The sequence below is a fragment of the Symsagittifera roscoffensis genome, chromosome 4, assembly GCF_963678635.1.
Source record: "Symsagittifera roscoffensis chromosome 4, txSymRosc1.1, whole genome shotgun sequence".
In the NCBI taxonomy this organism is placed as follows: domain Eukaryota; kingdom Metazoa; phylum Xenacoelomorpha; order Acoela; family Convolutidae; genus Symsagittifera; species Symsagittifera roscoffensis.
The window spans coordinates 71659545-71678432 of NC_087065.1; the positions used below are offsets into that span (position 1 = coordinate 71659545).

General features: G+C 36.9%; 3 protein-coding genes across 7 annotated transcripts in view; 2 read left to right on the top strand and 1 right to left on the bottom strand.

Moving 5' to 3' along the window:
* The window catches only part of LOC134845125 (histone H2A.Z), a 113281-nt gene extending 101110 nt beyond the window's left edge, over nt 1-12171 (top strand). For both annotated transcript variants that reach the window (XM_063861992.1, XM_063861991.1), the window contains exons 2-3: nt 7933-8105; nt 11113-12171. In XM_063861992.1, coding sequence (XP_063718062.1) covers nt 7942-8105; nt 11113-11335 — 387 coding nt within the window. In that variant the 5' untranslated portion in view covers nt 7933-7941 and the 3' untranslated portion in view covers nt 11336-12171. The remainder of the gene's footprint in view (nt 1-7932; nt 8106-11112) is intronic.
* The window catches only part of LOC134845124 (AP-2 complex subunit alpha-2-like), a 606200-nt gene that overhangs the window by 105976 nt on the left and 481336 nt on the right, over nt 1-18888 (bottom strand). The window lies entirely within an intron of this gene.
* Nucleotides 1-18888, top strand: part of LOC134845123 (FACT complex subunit SPT16-like) — a 590873-nt gene that overhangs the window by 85015 nt on the left and 486970 nt on the right. The gene's annotated exons all lie outside the window — the stretch shown is intronic.

Genomic DNA, 18888 nt, shown 5'->3' on the forward strand with positions numbered 1-18888 from the left:
CTCAACTACTCCGGTGTTGGCGCATTAGTTGATAGTGGTGTGTAATGCGTTGCTAGCATCGTACGAAGTTCGTCATTTTTCACACCATCGATGAATTTTGAGGCTACGGCCAGGTTCATCCTTCGGTTTGACTCATCCGGTTGGCTGCGTCTTCTCAGCATTTCCAAATCATCGAGAAACTTGTCTATTGTTTCATCTTCTCGTTGCCTCCGTTTCTCGAAGCGCATCATCGCCTGGTGCCCCTGCACCCCTGATCCGAAACGGTTTAACAAGATTTCGAAGATTTTCTCAGCAGTGTCACGTTGATACTGTTTCTTGGCCATGACACAGTTCAGGGCTGTCCCTTCTAAGTTGCTGGTGAGCGCGCTGCATTCCTGTCTCTCCGACAAGTCCTCTTCCTCGAAATGCAGCTTCATTACCTCTATCCAGGTATCAATACAGCCATCAGATTCGTCTTTGTAGCATCTTGGTTTCTTAAAGACTCTTCTGGACTTCTCACTGCGTTCATTGGTCCTTGATAACCTTGTCAGGAATGTCTCCAAAGACCTGTTTAGGGGTTCAAATGCTGTGGCCATTGCCGTAGCATCCCTTGAGTGTCCTGCTTGAGTGTCCTCACACCTCGTCGAAGGCTCTGTATGAGGTGCATCCCTGCAATCCGAATCGCCGTGAGTGTTTCCCTCTTGACCTACATGACTCCTCTTCGGGCTTGCATGCCCCCTGTTGCCGGAATCACTTCTCCCAGTTGCATGTGTGCCTTGCGTTGGTCGTTCGTTCGAGGTTTGTCTGTTCCCCGTTGAACTTGCTCTACTGTTCGGGCCCCATGCTGTATTACCCCTTGTGGCATAGCCTGATGAACTGCCCCTGCCTCTAGTGGATCCATACGTCTTCCTCCTTTGATGTTCATTGAAGTTCACCCTCGGTTCCCTGCTTGGACCTCCCGAGTTCGGCTCTCCTTCTTTTGGTCCACTCTTGCTGCTTAGTAGCCCGTCCAACCTATCCATGATAGCCTGAGTTCGCCTCTCCATCATCGCGTCTATCTTTGTGTCAAGAGACCCAAGAGACTGCTCTTGCTGAATTCTTAATTTCTCCATGTCGGCTCTTAAGCGTAACTCCCTCTGTTCCGCCTCTCTTGTCATTCGCGACAAGTTCCTCGTCATATGTTCGTCCGTTCTTTCTTTCAAGCGTTTTTCGCTCCTGTCAACTTCTTGTCTGTTGCGGTTTATTTCCTCCCGCAGCCTTTCCCTCTCAATGTGAACTGCTCTTTCTAGTTCACTCATCCTTATCGACATCTGTTTATTTTTTTTCCTAAACTGCCCACTATGTTGTTTAAGGCTTCCTCTAGTGCTGCCCCGTTATCCACGAGTGGCGTCACTAGTGGCGGTGTAACCCTGTCGGTCCCAGGTAACTTCGTGCTTGTCGAGATCCGGGCCTTGACTCTCTGCTTCAACGTCTTTTCATTATTTATTTCAGGATCCATTAACGCATTGCCGAGCCCTCTGGTTCTACTCTCTTCAGGTTGTGGCTCCGAACTTGTCCTAATCGCGAAGTCCTTTGACTGGCCCGGTGTGTTTGCCTCCTTGCTTATCGTTGTCACTACACCAAATTTGTCTATGGTTCCAGTCTCTCTTCCGACGTGTGCCTCACTCTCCTGGATCGAACTATTGAGGCTGACTTGAGATCCAAAGTCCCCTTGCTCTTCTTCATCTTCCTCATCCTCCTGGGACTCACCATCGTTTCCTGCTCCTCCTCCCATGCTGAATGGAAAGAAGTTTCCTAAGGTGTTCTTCATTCTTTCTGAAAACGATGACGACGTTGTTTGCTTCCCAGTTCCGCTTGCCATCATAGTGTTGTCTGTCGGAGATCTTCTAGTTGTCGCTACTTCAGTTGAGATGTCGGACAGTTCCGACATCTCCTCTCGATCCAATGTCCCGGTGGAAGTGGCAAAATCATGGCCTTGTTCTACCGGAGTAGATTCACTCGCCAGCCTTCTGCCTCTCCCTTCCAGTCCATTTACTCCCTGGTTGTCGTTCATGGTATGGTCCGTATTGACCTCCACTTCTAACAGTTCTCTTCGCTCTTCTGAGGTCTTCTGACTTCTCGTTTCAACCATTCTGCCTGAAACCGTCTCCCCTTTATCGGACCGGGATCGCTTGATCCAATCCACAAAAGGATCGGTCATCGTTTTTCTTTGCTTTTCAGGTATGAATTTCCTAGAGCTATTACCTCGTTTTGGTATCCTTGACTTGTCTAGACTCATTCTCTATTTGTCACTTTCCTATGCCTACTCTTGACTCAATTGCTACAGACCTTATAGTTTTATTAACAATAATAATGACACAACACAATAAATTTCACCAGATTCTATTAAATAGTGACCACGAATCCCTGTATGTTGTCAGAGTACAGTTTGTGTAAAATTTATTCACACTAACCGATTATCGGTCCAAAGATCTGGAAACTAGCACAATATGATGTTATCAGTCAATTTAAAAGATAGTGTATTCACTACCCAATCAAGCACAGTTTACGTTGATTTAAAATCAAAAACAAAAATATATGTTGACACAATATGAATGTATATATAAAAAAAACGTATGTGTCTTGTACTCTTAGTCGGTCGCAGTACAATAGTCGAACCTGTCTTTTAAAGAAAAAGCTTTCCCTGCTTGGTGCTGCACCAAACAGACAAAACTTTGAAGGCAGTAATTTTCTCAAGTGGGCGTCTATTGCACCCACCGAGTACTGTGTTACCTATCTGCCTTCGGACTGCCCGAGCTAGACCTACTAAAATCCTCAGGGCAGTCACTTTTCCCAAAAACGTATTATGCTTCAATCCACACCAATGAGTCACGCTCTTTTTAATTTAGACTTAGTGTCGCGAATATCCGAGTTCGGACCTGTTTTGTATTAGTCTGGTTCTTTTTGAAAGGAAAGTTACCAGTGCAGTCACTGATACCTAGCCTGTGTATTAATAACCTAATACCTCTCGCTTTTTAGTCTTTCTTTCGTTCACCTAAGTCCTTAATAAAATAATACCCCTCCGGATTGGCACAAATAGGACCCTTCCGGACTGTCAGAATATAGACCCCTCCGGATTGGGACCCCTCCGAGTTAGTTAATAGTAGACCCCTCCGGATTTGGACCCCTCCGAATTAGCAACTATAAGACCCCTCCGGATTCGGACCCCTCCGGTTTTGTGGAAAGTAGACCCCTCCGGATTCGGAGCCCTTAGCTCTGTCAAAGTAGCTTTTCGTAGTTTTCTTAATTTCAGCTTATACCCCTCCGGATACGTTCTCCGATGCTTTTATGCTGTTTGAATTAACTGGGAAGGGTATAGGGTCCTTTCCTATACCCCTCCGGATTGAAGTTAAGGCACTTATTTGACAATTCACACTAACGGTGAAGGGTCTTATCACTTGCCTAATTTCGACTCTATTATGGTTGTCTTGTGCCTTCAACCCTCCCTTTTTGTCTAGAACTGTCCTAAGTTACTTAGTTCAATCGCTATCAACTTTTGGTAGGGGTATAAGGGTTTTTCAGAAAAATTTATAAAACGTGAAGGGTGTACCCCTCCGGATTTGTGTAATTTGCTAAAAACAATCTCAAAAAATTTTCTCGCTCGTTTTTCCGGGAAATTTCCCGGTCCTGTCAGTAAGCTCAGCTAATCTCTGATCTATTGGTACCAAGATCAACTCGATATGCCCTGTAGTTCCAAAGTTATTAACCAAAACGTCTTTTTTGTAAACTCAAAAAATTTCTCACTTATAGGTTCCACCTAACTTTTTCCGCAATTCTGTTCCTTTCGACCTAAAAATTATTGATCCGAGCTCAGAAGGCCTATACTCTTCTAGTTCAATGCAAAAGACCCGATCTAAAACGCTTTTGTAGAAAAAATTTGCGAAAAACTATGCCACCTGGACCCCTCCGGATTGATGAATCCACCAAATCAAACACGTTATGTTCGATTTCTCTGCAACCCGGAAGGCTTTCGGGTAGCGGGTTTTAAAACTCGTAGATTCACTAGTGGACGTTGTCCGAACAACTATTTTACTGTCCTAACTCAAAGATTTCAAAAAATTTTCTGATTTTATAGTGTTTCTTACTATCAAAAAATGGGAAAATTTGGTTTTTGGTACCAAACTAGTTCCAACCACTTCCGAACTAAAGTTAACCGGTTCTACTTATTACAGTAGTGCAGTTACGATGTAACACACTAACTTAGCGCTTTTTTCCGTATCAAAAAATATCGATGTCTCAAAAATCGCGACTTGTGGGGGGATCAAAATATCGCTATTTTGACCCTAAAAACCGGTCTGTTTTCGTTGTTTTTCACTGAAAAACGATATAAGACTATTAATATAGGCTATATAAGTAATAATATTAGTAATACTATACCCCTCCGGGTTTGTTTATTATCCGAATTAAGGTGCTTAACTCGGATATTCGCAGTTCGGTGAAGGGTCACTACAGTGCAGCACTGTCGAGCCCCCCACAGATTACTATCTTACTTTTTGTACCAAAAGGGATACAAAACTTGTTAACGATACCCAACAGTCGATTGTTGTTGTCTTTGAGCCCCTTCTTGTTGCTCCTTGTACTGCTTGCCGGATCGGTCTTCACCCAGGATCCTTCCGAAATGAGCGCAAATCAGCTGACCCTTCCGGATTGAGCGCAATTTATCATTAACGTGCTTAAATGCTCAAATAACCCTACAGTACAAGCCTCACAAACGGGCTACAAAATTGATCGTAACGATCCTGACTGATATAAATGCCTGTAACAACAATATATCTATCAACAACAAACGGGGGGGTTGAATCACATCTTGTCTGGGGGGATGATTTCTACAGATTTTTTACTTTTTTTTACTGTTTTTGGTTTTTTCGTTTATTTTTTATGTTTTTTGTTTTTCTTGGGTACTATACTACTTTTTGTTTGGTTTTATTTATATCTTTAAGTGTTTTTGGTCACCAACCACTCAGGGGACGAGGAGACGGCCGATCCCCCCACCCTTCCTGGTTCGTGAATTTTCGGTCTTAACTAGGTTAAAAAACTATTCACGGCAATCCGGAAGGCCTCCGCGTTCCGAACTACCCTTCCGCCCCGGCGGTTTAGGCCTATTAAGGGCGTTAATGTGAGCATCCGCTCGGCGCGGAGTGCTCGTTAACGGTTCCGCCGGTCATGATGTTATAAAAGAATAACACCCAGGAGCGCCATAAAAACATACATGTAACATTCGCCCGGAAGATACATATCGACGGATAACAAAACTAAGTCTTAAGAAGACTGGCTAGCGTCTAAACAGAGCTTTGCATGTTTTTCACCGTCTCTATCAAGCCAGTACTTTTCGGTGGTCTTTTCTAACATCGGGTCGACAAAAACGTTACTGTTCTCCGGCTTCGACCAGAACGCTCAAATTAACTGAATTACATGCAAAAATAGTGAGCTCCTGGCTGGGTCTCAGTATCCCCAGACCACGAGGTCACTCCTAAAAACAGGGCTACCACTTATTATATTACTATTGTTTTTGTTCAGTAGATAAAAATCATCATCTCCATCGAAGATGGATCAACCCTTTCCCCCCCAACTCTTAGCACCTCATCCTTGTCAAAACTAATCCAAATATCAATTAAATTCAAGTCAGGACATGACAGGATGCTAAAAGTTCATATGAGTCAATAAAAGTTTTCCGTCCCGAGACCCTTCCGGATTCTTGAATCCGGTGAATCAAGCTCCTTAAGTTCGATTTCACGACAACACGGAAGGCTGGTTTCTTACCCTTCACCGTTGTTCGCAACGGCCTTGCAACTATTGTAGCAGCACAATAGTTGCAACTCGGAACGTTCTCTGCAATCTGCTGCTGTTTTTCTTCAATTTCGACTTCTTCAATTTCGATAAAGTTGTTCTCGTCAGCGCAACTAATGTTCTTGTGTTTTTTCTCTCGTTTCTTGTTAAAATGGCCGTTTCAGCACTTCTCAGAAATGTGACGTCATCATTCGAATTTTTGAAATTTTAAAATACTAGAATATTCCAGCCTTCACCGTTTGGCTAAACGTTCCAATAACGCCCTTAGTTCTTAAAAACCACCAATCCGGAAGGCTTACTGCTAAAATTCCGAATTCTGCAGAGATTGCATTTTTGACGTTCTGGTCGAATGTCACACTTAAGGAGCTTGATTCAGTGGATTCACAAATCCGGAAGGGTTTCGGAACTGAAACTTTTAGCCTGTTATATGAACTTCTAGCATCCTGTCATGTCCTGACTTGAATTTAACTGATATTTGGATTAGTTTTGACAAGGATGAGGTGCTAGGAGTTGGGGGAGAGGGTTGATCCATCTTCGATGGAGATGATGATTTTTATCTACTGAACAAAAACAATAGTAATATAATAAGTAGTAACCCTGTTTTTAGGAGTGACCTCGTGGTCTGGGGATACTGAGACCCAGCCATGAGCTCACTAGTTGCATGTAATTAAGTTAATTTGAGCGTTCTGGTCGAAGCCGGAGAGCAGTAACGTTTTTGTCGACCCGATGTTAGAAAGACCACCGAAAAGTACTGGCTTGGTAGAGACGGTGAAAAGCATGCAAAGCTCTGTTTAGACGTTAGCCAGTCGTCTTAAGACTTAGTTTTGTTATCCGTCGATATGTATCTTCCGGGCGAATGTTACAGCTTCTCTACAAAAATCATTTTTTCATTTGACTTCTAAAAAATGGAATTCACTGCCCATAATTTTGCGCAATTTAGAAAAATCGAGAACAGGATTCAAGAAAAAATTGAAAGATTTTTACGTGAGTGAATTGAGAAACAATCCGATATGTACAAATACAAATACGTGGCGTGATTTCCGTTTTTGCTAGTTCTATATGTTTTAATTTAGTTTAATTTTTCACACATTGTTTGAAAGAGAATCTGTATATACTCTGTATATACGCTGTATGTTTGGACTATCTGTGAAATTGTTTGTAAAGTTTTAATACCAGCTCGTTCTTAATTCTTAAAACTGATGTTTTTTTAGTATCCCTATTGGTTCTTCTTCTTCAATTCCTTGGGCCATTTTTTGCAATATTTTTTTTTGAAATATTTTTTTTTGCATAATTTTTTTTGCAATATCTCCAATAAGGTTTATGAGTTTAGTAAGCGATTTCAAGAAATTGAGCCCCGCATTGCCGTTTGGTAAAAGTCCTGAAGGTTATAAGCATTCTTTGCTTGTACACCTAGGGTAAAAAAAGGAATTTTGACTGGACACAAGGGGACTGAACTAATTCAAACTCTGAACTCGTTTCATTTGTAGCAATTAGAGTTCAGAAGCTCGAATAACTCAAATTAGTTCATAAGCACAATGATAGTTCGCTGTTTTGCGTTCTGGAGCACTAGTTTTGTGTTTACCTAAATAAGTCCACCATAAATAAAGAAAAAAATTTGAGCCACTTGATGTAAAAAACCTCAATGTACTATTTATTTTTAGGCGGTCCTCCTCTAGAAGTTTGGGCGCGCCGTGAGTCGTATTCAAAAACTCATTTATAAATGTGGTCCCGCCAGACTATTTGAAGTAATTTAGTGGGTTAAAACAAAAAGAAAGTGTAAATATTATTTTATTATATTTAGCTTTCAAATAATAATAAATAATAATAATAATTGGGAATTGGCCTAATGGGGCACACGGATCATCTCCTTAGTTCATAGTTTTGTGGAAGACTGTCTACATTCGCCAAGTTGACGTGATATGAGTTGTCTACAATATAAAATGTAGAAAACCTAAACAACATTTCTGTCGGCTTGTCTTTTTTTCACTGTATTGTAAATATTTTAAAGCTATGCTTTGTCTCTAGGTTGTTATCTATTCGAAATAGATTCTCAGCCATCTTGTTCCAGGAAGTTGTTAGGACAAACAGTTTGAACCAGCTTTTCTTCAGTTATTAGTTCAAATTTTCAGTCTTATAATGGCTGGAGGCAAATCAGGAAAAGATTCTGGCAAAGCGAAGAGATCTGCTATTTCTCGATCCCAAAGAGCTGGTTTGCAGTTTCCTGTCGGCCGTATCCATAGATTTCTAAAAAGTAGAACAACATCAAAGGGACGCGTCGGAGCCACTGCCGCCGTTTACAGGTTGCTTAGCCTTGTGGGTTTTATTAACTTAGCGATTAGCAAGAGTATTACAAATTTGTGCTAGACTTTTTCTCCCGTAAACAACGTTTTTGTCTTTCATATTTTTGTTTCGCATTAAAACTTTTTCGATCGAAATTATTTTGGTTTATTATTTATCGGCGTAGTTCCCTAACTTTTGGTCGATCCATGGGAAACACAATTTTTATGATCCCCTCCGAATCGCACAAAATGCCAAAAGTATTATAACGGAAAGTATTAATTCAAAGTTTTTCATGACCAAAGTTTTCTGTTGGGTTCTACTGAAAATAACCGAAGTTTTGTTGGCTCAGTTGCCCTTTCAATAATATTTTTCAATTTTCCGTAAACGCGATGTAGCTTGTTTTTCCGCAAAAACGGCATCATTTCAGACAATGATTCGAAGTTTTCTAGTTGGTTGTTTTTTTTTTCAATTTTATTTTTGGCATTTCCTTTCCTGTCTGATAGCTTGCAGCTTGCAATACTGTTTTTATGTGGTGTGTCTCAAGTGATGTGAATATGGGGTTCGGAAAAATACTGAGAAAGAGCAAAATGAAAAAGACCCGCAACTGCTCTATGAACCTTGAAATTGATTCTTTGCACTGTTGTCAGAACAGTTTCACTCAAAGGGATCATTTAACCTGATGAAAACGCTCTCCTGATATGCATTAATTGCTTTTCCAACGGTAAAAGCGGTCAAGTAGTTAAAAATACCCCAGCCAAACTGAAAACGTCAAGGAAAACTGAAAAAAAAAATCAAGAAAAATGAAGAAAAACTTGTTAAATTAAGTACAGTTGCAGAAGACGTCTGAGATTGTTGATTATAATTTTGGATTACTAATTAAAATCACATCACTTATTCAAACAAATGCCAAAGTTATTCGAAACTGGTTTCTCCGAACACCCCGTCTAATGCCAGATCGAAGGACTCGCAATACCAGGATATTCTTGAACTAAGGACAAAGGCGGAAGAATAAACGTATTCACGACTGCAAAGAGATCCCAGTTTCTCAAGATGAACTTAACATCAGACCTCAAAAGACCACGGAATTCCAATAAAGAAGAATCTATCATGCAACTATTATAGTACACTTTCTATCATGCAACTATTATAGTAGCTATATCAAAGTAGGAAGCAAATTAATCATCAAATGCGCCAAGTGAAACATGAACTTCGAGTAAACAAATATTTAATCCTAGTCCCTAGACTATCGGTACTTTGAAACAAATCATTCTATTAAATTGTAAAGACAAACAGTCTGTCATGATCTACAATCCAATCAGCCTTCCCACCGCGCTCTCAAACGCTCTAATCAGTTAGTTTTTGAAGTTTTTGGCGCTGATTTTCTCAACTTCATGTTATTTATTTGACTTCTGTGCTGACGAACTACAACACTTCAGCTGTTGAAGTTCTTGGACGAGATGAATGAAATTGGCGCTCACGTGAAACTTAAATTGTTGCAGTTCATTTACTTGCACTTCAAAAAGAATACGACAGAGAACCTCATGATTTATTTCTAAGTAAACGTCGAATATTTGATTTTGCAGATGTTTTCAATTCAAACCAAAATGAGAGCGAAATATGAATTTTGGTCAGAAAAACGGTCTCTGAAAAGGACCTGAAAAAGTTCACGAATATAGTGTGTCAGACCGAGTAAACTAAAATCGCTCTCGTCATCACAGACATTGCGTACGACATTCTTGGCTTATTAAAATATGTAATCAGTATAGTTATAATAATTACTTGTACTTGTCATAAATGTATCAACCATCTATGGTAAAGATCGTAGAATAATGAAGAATAAAGATTCAAACTTGCCCTTCACAGCATGTTTTTCAAATATTTGATCTGAAAATCTGAAGAAAATGAATCGTGCTACGAAAGCTTTAACTGCTACAGCAGCCGTGAAAACTCAAAGAAACTGTAAAGCCCACCTTAGACTCTTGAAACGCGAGGCGAATTAGTCACATATGGTTATTGTCGAAATTTATGATTGAATTATTGAGTTTATGAACATAAAAGGCCTTCCGAATCCATCATTTATGCGCAATTACCCTTTTGATTGATAGGTTTCGACGAGTGGTTTTATCTCCCGTGCCGGTCCCAGCAAAACATTTTTAATAGTTGTTTTTGTTCCGACCATTGAAAATGGGGAGGAACTTTGTATTCGGGTGTTCTAGTTTTTTTTTTATTTCCACGGAAAATCAGGTACCACAAACAATCAGAATGGGTTGAGTGGTATATCAAAATAAAACACCTTCGGTCGTGGCTCCAGTGGTTTTTTTTTAATTTTCAAAAAGTTGCCCAGTGTCGAGAAAAACTAGTTTATAATTTGAATTTCAAGCAATTGAGTAACGTTCTTTTTATGAATGCTTTCACTTTTTATAGGTATTTATGCTAAAAAAACTTAATTTTACTAAAATGAAAACTAGTTAAGGTTCTTTTTGTGCCTTCTTGGCAGCCATCAAGGTTTTTAATAAATTTGTTCAAAATTTTTTTAAAAAAATCTGTTTTTGTCATTTTTTAAGACAAATGTCGATTATTTCAATTTACGAACTTCGTAAGTGCACGTGTAGTTGTGTTATCGCACCTCGAACAATAACAGCCTCACGCAAAAAAAAAACAACACCAATTCGAAAAAAAATCATGTTGTTTTTTATAAATGTGGTGAGAACTTCGTGCTACTTTTACAGCAACTGAATATCCTTGTTTGTATGTGGATTTGTTTTCGGCTGATATAACAATTGTCGGATGTTGTCCAGGTAATATTTTATGAAATTTTCAAATAGGGGATGACATTCAATTTTTAAATGAAAGCATGTATCGGGGGGTTTATTGGTCCCGATAGTTAAGCACCTGAGAGTAACATACTAAGTTAATTTTACTGTGTACATCTGCCAAAATATATATTTTTATGCTTCACGGAAAATACATTTCAGCGAAATATTGAGCAACATCATTCATTTTGAGTTATTTTGAGTTTGTGTTCAGCGCTGCTATCCTGGAATATCTGACAGCGGAGGTTTTGGAACTGGCAGGAAACGCTAGCAAAGATCTGCGAGTGAAACGTATTACACCCAGACATCTGCAGCTGGCCATTCGCGGAGACGAAGAACTGGATTCGCTCATTAAGGCGACCATCGCGGGCGGAGGTGTCATTCCTCACATTCACAAATCGCTCATAGGGAAGAAGGGATCCCAAGGAAAGATGTAAAAAGTCTGTTGCTGGTAGTTGGACATGGTTTCTGAAAAAAAAGACTTTCTTTAGCAGTTGAGAAACTCAAGTCTTGCATCGTAACTTTTTGACATTTTGATAGTTTTCGTTTCTTTTATTCTCCTCATTTTGTTGCTAGTAGTTTGTCATAGTAGCTTTCGTGTCCTTTTCTTAAAGTTTTAACCCTTTCATTAATACCTTAATCAAATAAAGTGTGTTTATTATTGCGAACCATTTATTAGCTGACTTAATTGGTGGTATGTTGCTGCTAGCAGTTTCTGAGTTCAGGTGAATATTTTTATGCTGATATAAACATATTGATTTTAGATGTCGATCAAATTGAGTGTAATAATGCCAACTAATTAATTAGCTGTTTTGTACAACTCACTATTTGTCTTATAAAAAGCCCTTGAATAACTGAACCTTTTTGCTTCTCTGATGAAGTTGAATTTACGGGTTGTAGTAACTCGTGTCATTTTCAAGTAACTGTGATCTATCAAATAATATTTATATAGTGTTTATTGGTCTACTCGTATTTCAACAAATTGAAGTGTAAAAAAGTGTTCGTTTATACAGGCAGGCGACAAAATTATCAATCATTGAGACTCTTATTGGACTAATAGGACTTTTAGGGTGTAGAAAGTCATACAATTAGTTCTCAGATTATAAACGAGTATAAGGAGTAGAAATTAATATAAATTCTTGCAAGGTTGTCTGAAAAGTAACACTTTGAAAAATATGAAGGGTCATTCGCTCTATAAGTAGCAGAAAATGTTCTGACCATTTTTGTCATTGCCAAAAAAGAACATTTTTTTCAAAGTGAATGTACCTGTATTTGATACATGCAGATTAAGAAGAGGTTTTGAAAATTGTTTTTTTTTATGTAGTTGGAAAGCAGACTAGAAGGGCTTTAATAAAATCTATCACTCGGCCCATCGGATGATTATTTGTGGCACCTAATTTTGCGTGGAAAACAGAAAAAAAAAGTAAATTTCACCTGAGTTCAAAGCTCCTACCCATTATCCAAGGTCAAAACCAAGGATTAACGCCTAATAAACCAATATGAAAGTTCAGTGCAAGTGATTTATAATGGGGCCAAGAAAATTAGACGATAAGCAAATTAGACTGATGCTACAAAAACGAAGTTAGACGAAATGTATTTTGTACAGATCTGGCATTTTAGACGAAAAAGCTATGAAAAGGAAAGGGCCAATAAAATTTTTTCTTATGGGTGAAATTTCACGAACACAAAAAGAACTGGAAATGTCAATACCTATCAAAAAAATTAGTTTAAATGAACATAAAATGTCAAATCCGAATATTACAGGAGAGTTTTGAATAGAAAAAATTGTGCATGATTGACTTGTAAAATTTTTGGCCACCAAAAATTAACTGTTGTCTGCAAACAACTTTATTTTTCTCTCGCAAGTTGTCCGCAAACAATTTTAATCTCTCACCTTCGTCTATTTTCTCACAATTACAGTTTTGCTAAATCGTCTAATTTCCTTTTAATTACCTCCGTCTAATTTGCTTATTGTCTAATATCTCAACCCTTTTGTAATAACTGTATCCTGGCTATAACTAAGTCTTTTTTATACGAATTTTCATCAAGCCGCCTGGCTTGAAATATCGAAGTTAATGCACTTCAAATAACAAACATTTAAAAAAACGCGGTCATTTGAGGTCAAATCGAATGACGTCATTTAGGTTCTAATTATCTAATACTTTGTGCACTTATTGTAGAGTGGACCAAAAGGTAAAGGTCATTCGGATGTTTTTTTTCAAATTGGGTAAATGTTATGAAAAAAAATAAATTGTCGAACTTTCGTTTGTGTGCCAATTTAGTAATCATTTAGCATGATCGAAGTTAACCATTTCAATTTATTTCTATGATTTCGTCTAATTGATCCAACGTTTGATAATGGTGAGGAACTTTGTATTCCGTCGTTGTGTTTTTTTAACGCAAAATCAAGTACCCCAAATAATCGATGGAATGGATTGCGTGATGAATCGTATTAAAGCCTCCTTAGTCGTGATTCGAACAACATTTTAAAAATATGCAAAAAAATCTGACCAGTGTCGAGAAAAAAAGGTTAGAAATTTTTGAGTTTTAGTCTAATTTCGAGCAAGTATTTTACTTGCTCAAAATTAGACAAAAAAAAGTACCTAAGTCCAAGAGCTTGTTTATTTCACAGAAATCACGTTCTGGACAGCATCTGCCTGGTACGCGAAACAATTTTAACCAGAAAGTTTCTCCGACTAATTAGTCTGTCCAATATTGAGATTCCGTCCGGTTTTTATTGCGAAGTCTTGACAGATCTACGAAAAACACTGGTTTGCAATATCTGAGTAGAGACTTTGACGCCCTCAGTCAGGAATGTTTTGATTGGGTCAAAGCTGAAAAAAATCGGGTCTATGATTAAGTATGATAGCCGTTAGTTTGAAAGAAAATCTCAGTCATAATAACTTGAATTAGTGAGTATAGAAGCTTGAACCGAGCTCTTATATGATTTGATTCAGTAAAAAAATGTGTGATAATTAGCCTCAATTCTTACAACAACAGCTACAAAATACGGCAGCTTAACTAGTTCTTTTTTATTTTTCAAAAAATGAATTATAATTGCTATTCATTGCTTCTCAAATGTGAAAAGGTTTCATGCATTTCCGCCTGAAATTTTTCGAACTGAACTTTTTCGGCTTGAAGTTAATCGGCTTGAAGTCCATATTCCTGTTCTCCTAGATCTCATGTATTTTATGCGCATTATGAAAGCGCTTTTATTGCTGCCGGGTTATTAAAAATGAAGCAGGTGCAAAAGTATCAAGGTATTCTCATGATGGAGTGACCGAATGCTGGAAAACTTCTAAACCATCATAATCGCTAGACATTCCTGTTGATTAAATGAATTTTGTACAAAACCAACGCCATTATTAACAGAAAATGAATTATAGCAGCGCAGCAAAATTTGCTGCATAATTCGTGTAGATATATATGAGTTTGTTTGTTTCATTTTTGTACTTTTAAAAAATTGGTTTCAGGTTTTTTCCAATACCCGACTTCGATTTCGCAATATTTGAAAATTCATGTGTCTGCTTATTTTTTTAAATTGGTCTATGTTATTCTTAATGGCCTGTTTCTGTTTAGTTTTTTCGAGATGTTTGCAATTTTTGTGAGAGATTTTTGAATCTTACGAAAATTCTTTTCGGTACGTTTATTGTTTATATCGACGTGTATCAGGTCATCATTAATATAAAATTCGTTCATAGTCAAAAATTTTATAACTTTACAAGTTTGATAAAATATGACTGTTTCTTGCTTCAAATGACTGTGGGAACGCGAATGATTTTCACTGTTATTTATGATTCTGTTGATGACTCAGATCTATGGTGGCTTGTCGGATGATCTCTTTCACTTGCTCGGATTCCTCTTTAGTGCTTAGATTCAACGAGATAGAGGTGACCTTGATGCCCAACTTCTTAGCTGCGTCTGAACACAAACCAGTATTTGGTTTCGCTGAATCTTTCTTCGGAAACAGTATTTGGATCCATTTATGGATCCAATAAGGAGCAATAAAGGACATCGCAGAATTGTTGGTAGTCGCAATATAAACGGACATCGCAGAACTGTTGGTAGTCGCAATTAAAGGTACACCGTTGTTGAATCCCTCCTCAATGAAAATTTCACGCAGTTTCTTGTGTTCCGAGTGGTCGTTTGTTTCTGGACTTCTGTGGGAAATGTGTATCAAGTTACTTGCTGGAATATTTAACAGATAAATAAGTTCAATTGCAAGATTTTCAAATGCAAACGACGAATAATTGATGAATAAATTCATTTGTTAAGCCATGAGTCAAGAACCACGCTATCAAAAGTTTTAACCCAAAAAAAATTTACTCCGAGAGATTTTGATAATTTTAATGCAAATTAGAGATCTATCCTGAACCAATTTGATGACTAACTTGTTAGATGCGTTTTCAACTAGTCTGTAATTCGACAAAAGAGGCTATAACAAATACAGACGCTTGCTTCTCGTTGAAAGTAAATTAAAGGTCATTTGAGATCTCACGGTAATGCTCTCGAAAAAAAACACTAAAACAAAAGCAAATTTTAAGAGTGCATTAAAATTGTTTTCAAACAAGCGTTTTTTCTTAAGTATAACCGTGTGATCTCAAAGAATTTTTGTCAATATTTTTTTCAAAATGGGGCAAGTGCTCCTATTTTAAAATTCTTTTGGTCAAAATAAATAATAACTAAAAAAAATCTAAAAGTATTTTAACAAAACAGTTCAGGAATTATCTCTAAATCGTATTAGAGATCTCAAGATCTCACCGAGTGATATTTTTTTGGTTGAGAACATTTGATAACTTGGCTTCTAATCAATTCATATTTCTTAGATTCTCAGACACACTTCGTGGGTTAGATGTAATGACTACGACTGGTACGGCAAAAATTTTCTGCTGATACTAATGCTTTGGGTAAAACTGGATATTCAGTTTTAGAAGAATTTTCATTTTGCACTCGCCTTTTTTAAGGTAACATTTATTGATAATCGTATTTTGTCTCATAATCAAATTACTCACTGTGAAACATCGTTTTCAAAATTTGACACAGATCTTTTGCTTGTAACATATAATTCAAATCTTGGTTCCAGTTATCAAAAAAAATACAATGACATACTGTTTTACTAAACGATTTTGGATATTTTTTACTAGGTTCATTCAAGACGAATTTGGGACGCGAATTTTTTCATGTTCTTGCCGACATTTCGTAACAATTTTAAATAAACATGCTTCTACAAAACCACGAAAAAAATGTTTTTTTTTCGCCACAAAAAAAACTATTCGAAACCTTGGTGGTCTAAAAACTTAGAGCAACTGATATTAAAAAACATACTCTGTCTAGTGAGTGCAAGAGAACAAAAATGAGAAAAACTTTCACATCCTTCAAAAGCTCTCGCAACCTTGTAAGTAGAAAAGTAAAAAATGCTCGCAAAGACTTTTGTAAATGACTCCTGAAAAAAATCGGAGCAACCCGAGAAAGAAGGGATAGAAAAAAGATTGAGAAGAAATTGCTGATTTTTCACTCTGTTTTTGTACAACTACGAAATTAGTCTGGTCCTTTTACTTAACTAATTTTTATATTGCTTAGTAGCCAGCTTAGATTCAGTTAGTTTTAATTGGTGATTTGTAATAATTTGTGAACCTACATCATACAGAATGTTTTCTTTAACCGCCTTGTTATATTAACAAAATTATGTTTTACTAAAAATCTGACCGGGAACAAACTTCTTTTAAAACTAAAAATTTTCCGTTTCAAAACTTTTGTTGGATTTTTGTTTGTCTGTTTATGTTTTGTCGACTTAGTTATCACATAAAATTTTTTGTGCTCTAAAAGGTTTTCCTTTGGAATGAATCTAATTCCAATTTTTTACTGTAATGTGTAAATTTAGTGAATCTGATTTTTGATACCTCCTTTTTTGTTTAAAGCTTAATTATCCCCAATTATTGCGACTTATATTGCTTTATCACGGGTGTAATTACGGAGGATGGTGGGTGCGAAAATTTAAAATTTCAGAAAAATTTCGTTTTTGGCTCAACAGGAGTTTAGCCACCGTTTTTTGGCTTAGTTGCCGCTCGATTTTTTAGAGATTTATATAAAACCGGCAAATGTGTATTTGGATGTGCTTTTCCTCAAATATTTCATCTTTTCAGACCAAATTTTTCTAAAAAGTTTGTACAATTTTTTTTTCTCCTTGGTACCTTGCAATGCTATGTTTATGCGGTGCCACAAGTTTGCAAAGCTCTGCTTCGCCTGTGTTAAGTTTTTGTGAACGGAGTTGATGATTTCGAAATTTAAAACCTCTAAAAAGTACTGGCTGTAGCAGAGGATTTGTGGGAGTCCCTTTGATTAGTTTTAAGGACAATGAATGTTGTTTACTATGACTTCGAATCTAAATTTCGGTGTCTAATCCTCTGAGAGCGAAGCTTTTTAGGGGCAGATTACTTCAAAAAACTTTGAATACTGTTGAAGAAATTTTAAAGCAAGATAAAAATGAGTCACACTCATTATTAATCTTGCTGAAGTGTTTGTCAAGCTTTGATAAAACAGTTTCGTGAACTCATTTTACTTTAATGTTTTTTTTGTTTGATAGTCTTGCTTGTTTTTTGTTTGCGACTGAATTTTGAAAAAAAAAATGAATAGTTTGATTAGCTTGCTACTTTTTCGAAAATTGAATGTGAAAGTGACCTCAACTTGCATTGGTTTCTTTTGCTATTCTAAAGGGTGTTGCAACCGAGGCAATTTTCCCCCAAATATCTTTTCAAACTTTTTGTTTATATTTATCTTATTTTTTTTTCTATTTGTTTCTCAAAATTTTTTATGGGGGACAGTTTTTTTTATATTTTTTTATTCGACAGGTGTTTGCAAGTTTTACTTCGAGGCTGTATTAACTTTTAATTGCCCTAATTGGCTCTTTTTTTAAGAAATTGAAACCTGTTCAAGGTAGATCAAAACAATCACATGGAGTTTTTGGTCCTTCTTTTTTGGCCACTTTTGATTTTTTTCCGACTCAGCCCTGCTTTGCTTCTGAATAAAACTAGCAGTTGATTGAACTGAATTCAATTCAGACCTTTAGTGAGAAAAAGTACGCCGAATATTAATCCCACAAGAATAGTGCTAGACCCTCAAAAACCCAAGAAACACCAAAAGTCGATGGCTCAACACTTCAGTAAAAGGTATTGTATCTAAATTGGAAAAAAAATTGGAGAAATGGTTTTAATTACAATATCGGTGGTTATTAATTTTTTTCCTCATTATCTGTCTGAAATTGTTAAGTAGCAGTTTATTTGAGAATAAATGATAGAAAGTTTTTTAACTTTCGATTGAAAAATCCATTTACCATAGCAAATGAAGAAAATCTGAATTGCGAGTTCTCGTACATCGCCGTTTTTGAAAACTGGTCAACGTCTAAAAACGCAGTGAGCTCTTCTTAATCATTGATTTAATAGTATCTGCGAATTATTTTTGAGAAAGTTTTCGAAAACAGCTTTTTGTAGTTTTCAAAAAACAGGCTCACGTGTTCAATTTTTTTTCAAAAATTGTCTCTTATTAGTAGTTTTTGCGTTGAAACAATTCTTTGCAAGGCAGTTTATGATTTACCGCCAGATGCTAATGAAGCATTAAAAGTAAAGGGCTTGAAATCTCTGATTCAATCTTAACTGTTTGCAAATAGCAATAACATACAGAAAAAAAGTCATTAGATTGTCCATCACGACAGCAAAAAACGAAGTTTCCAATTTTTTCGTTTTTGTTTTCTCCTAAAAATATTCCTTGTTATTTTCTTTTCTGCTCAGAAATGTTTACCAGATTTTTTTTTGTAAAAAGTTGTTTTAATGTTTTTGCACAATTTTTTCTACATTCAACTTTTCTATATAATTTTTACCCTGCTTACTTTTTATTAAAGCAAAACGACGCTGTGTCATTCGCAAAAAATATATGTACAAAAATAATCAGAACTTAAGAATGCGGCCAAATTTCTTTGTTGAAAGATAAGATTGGA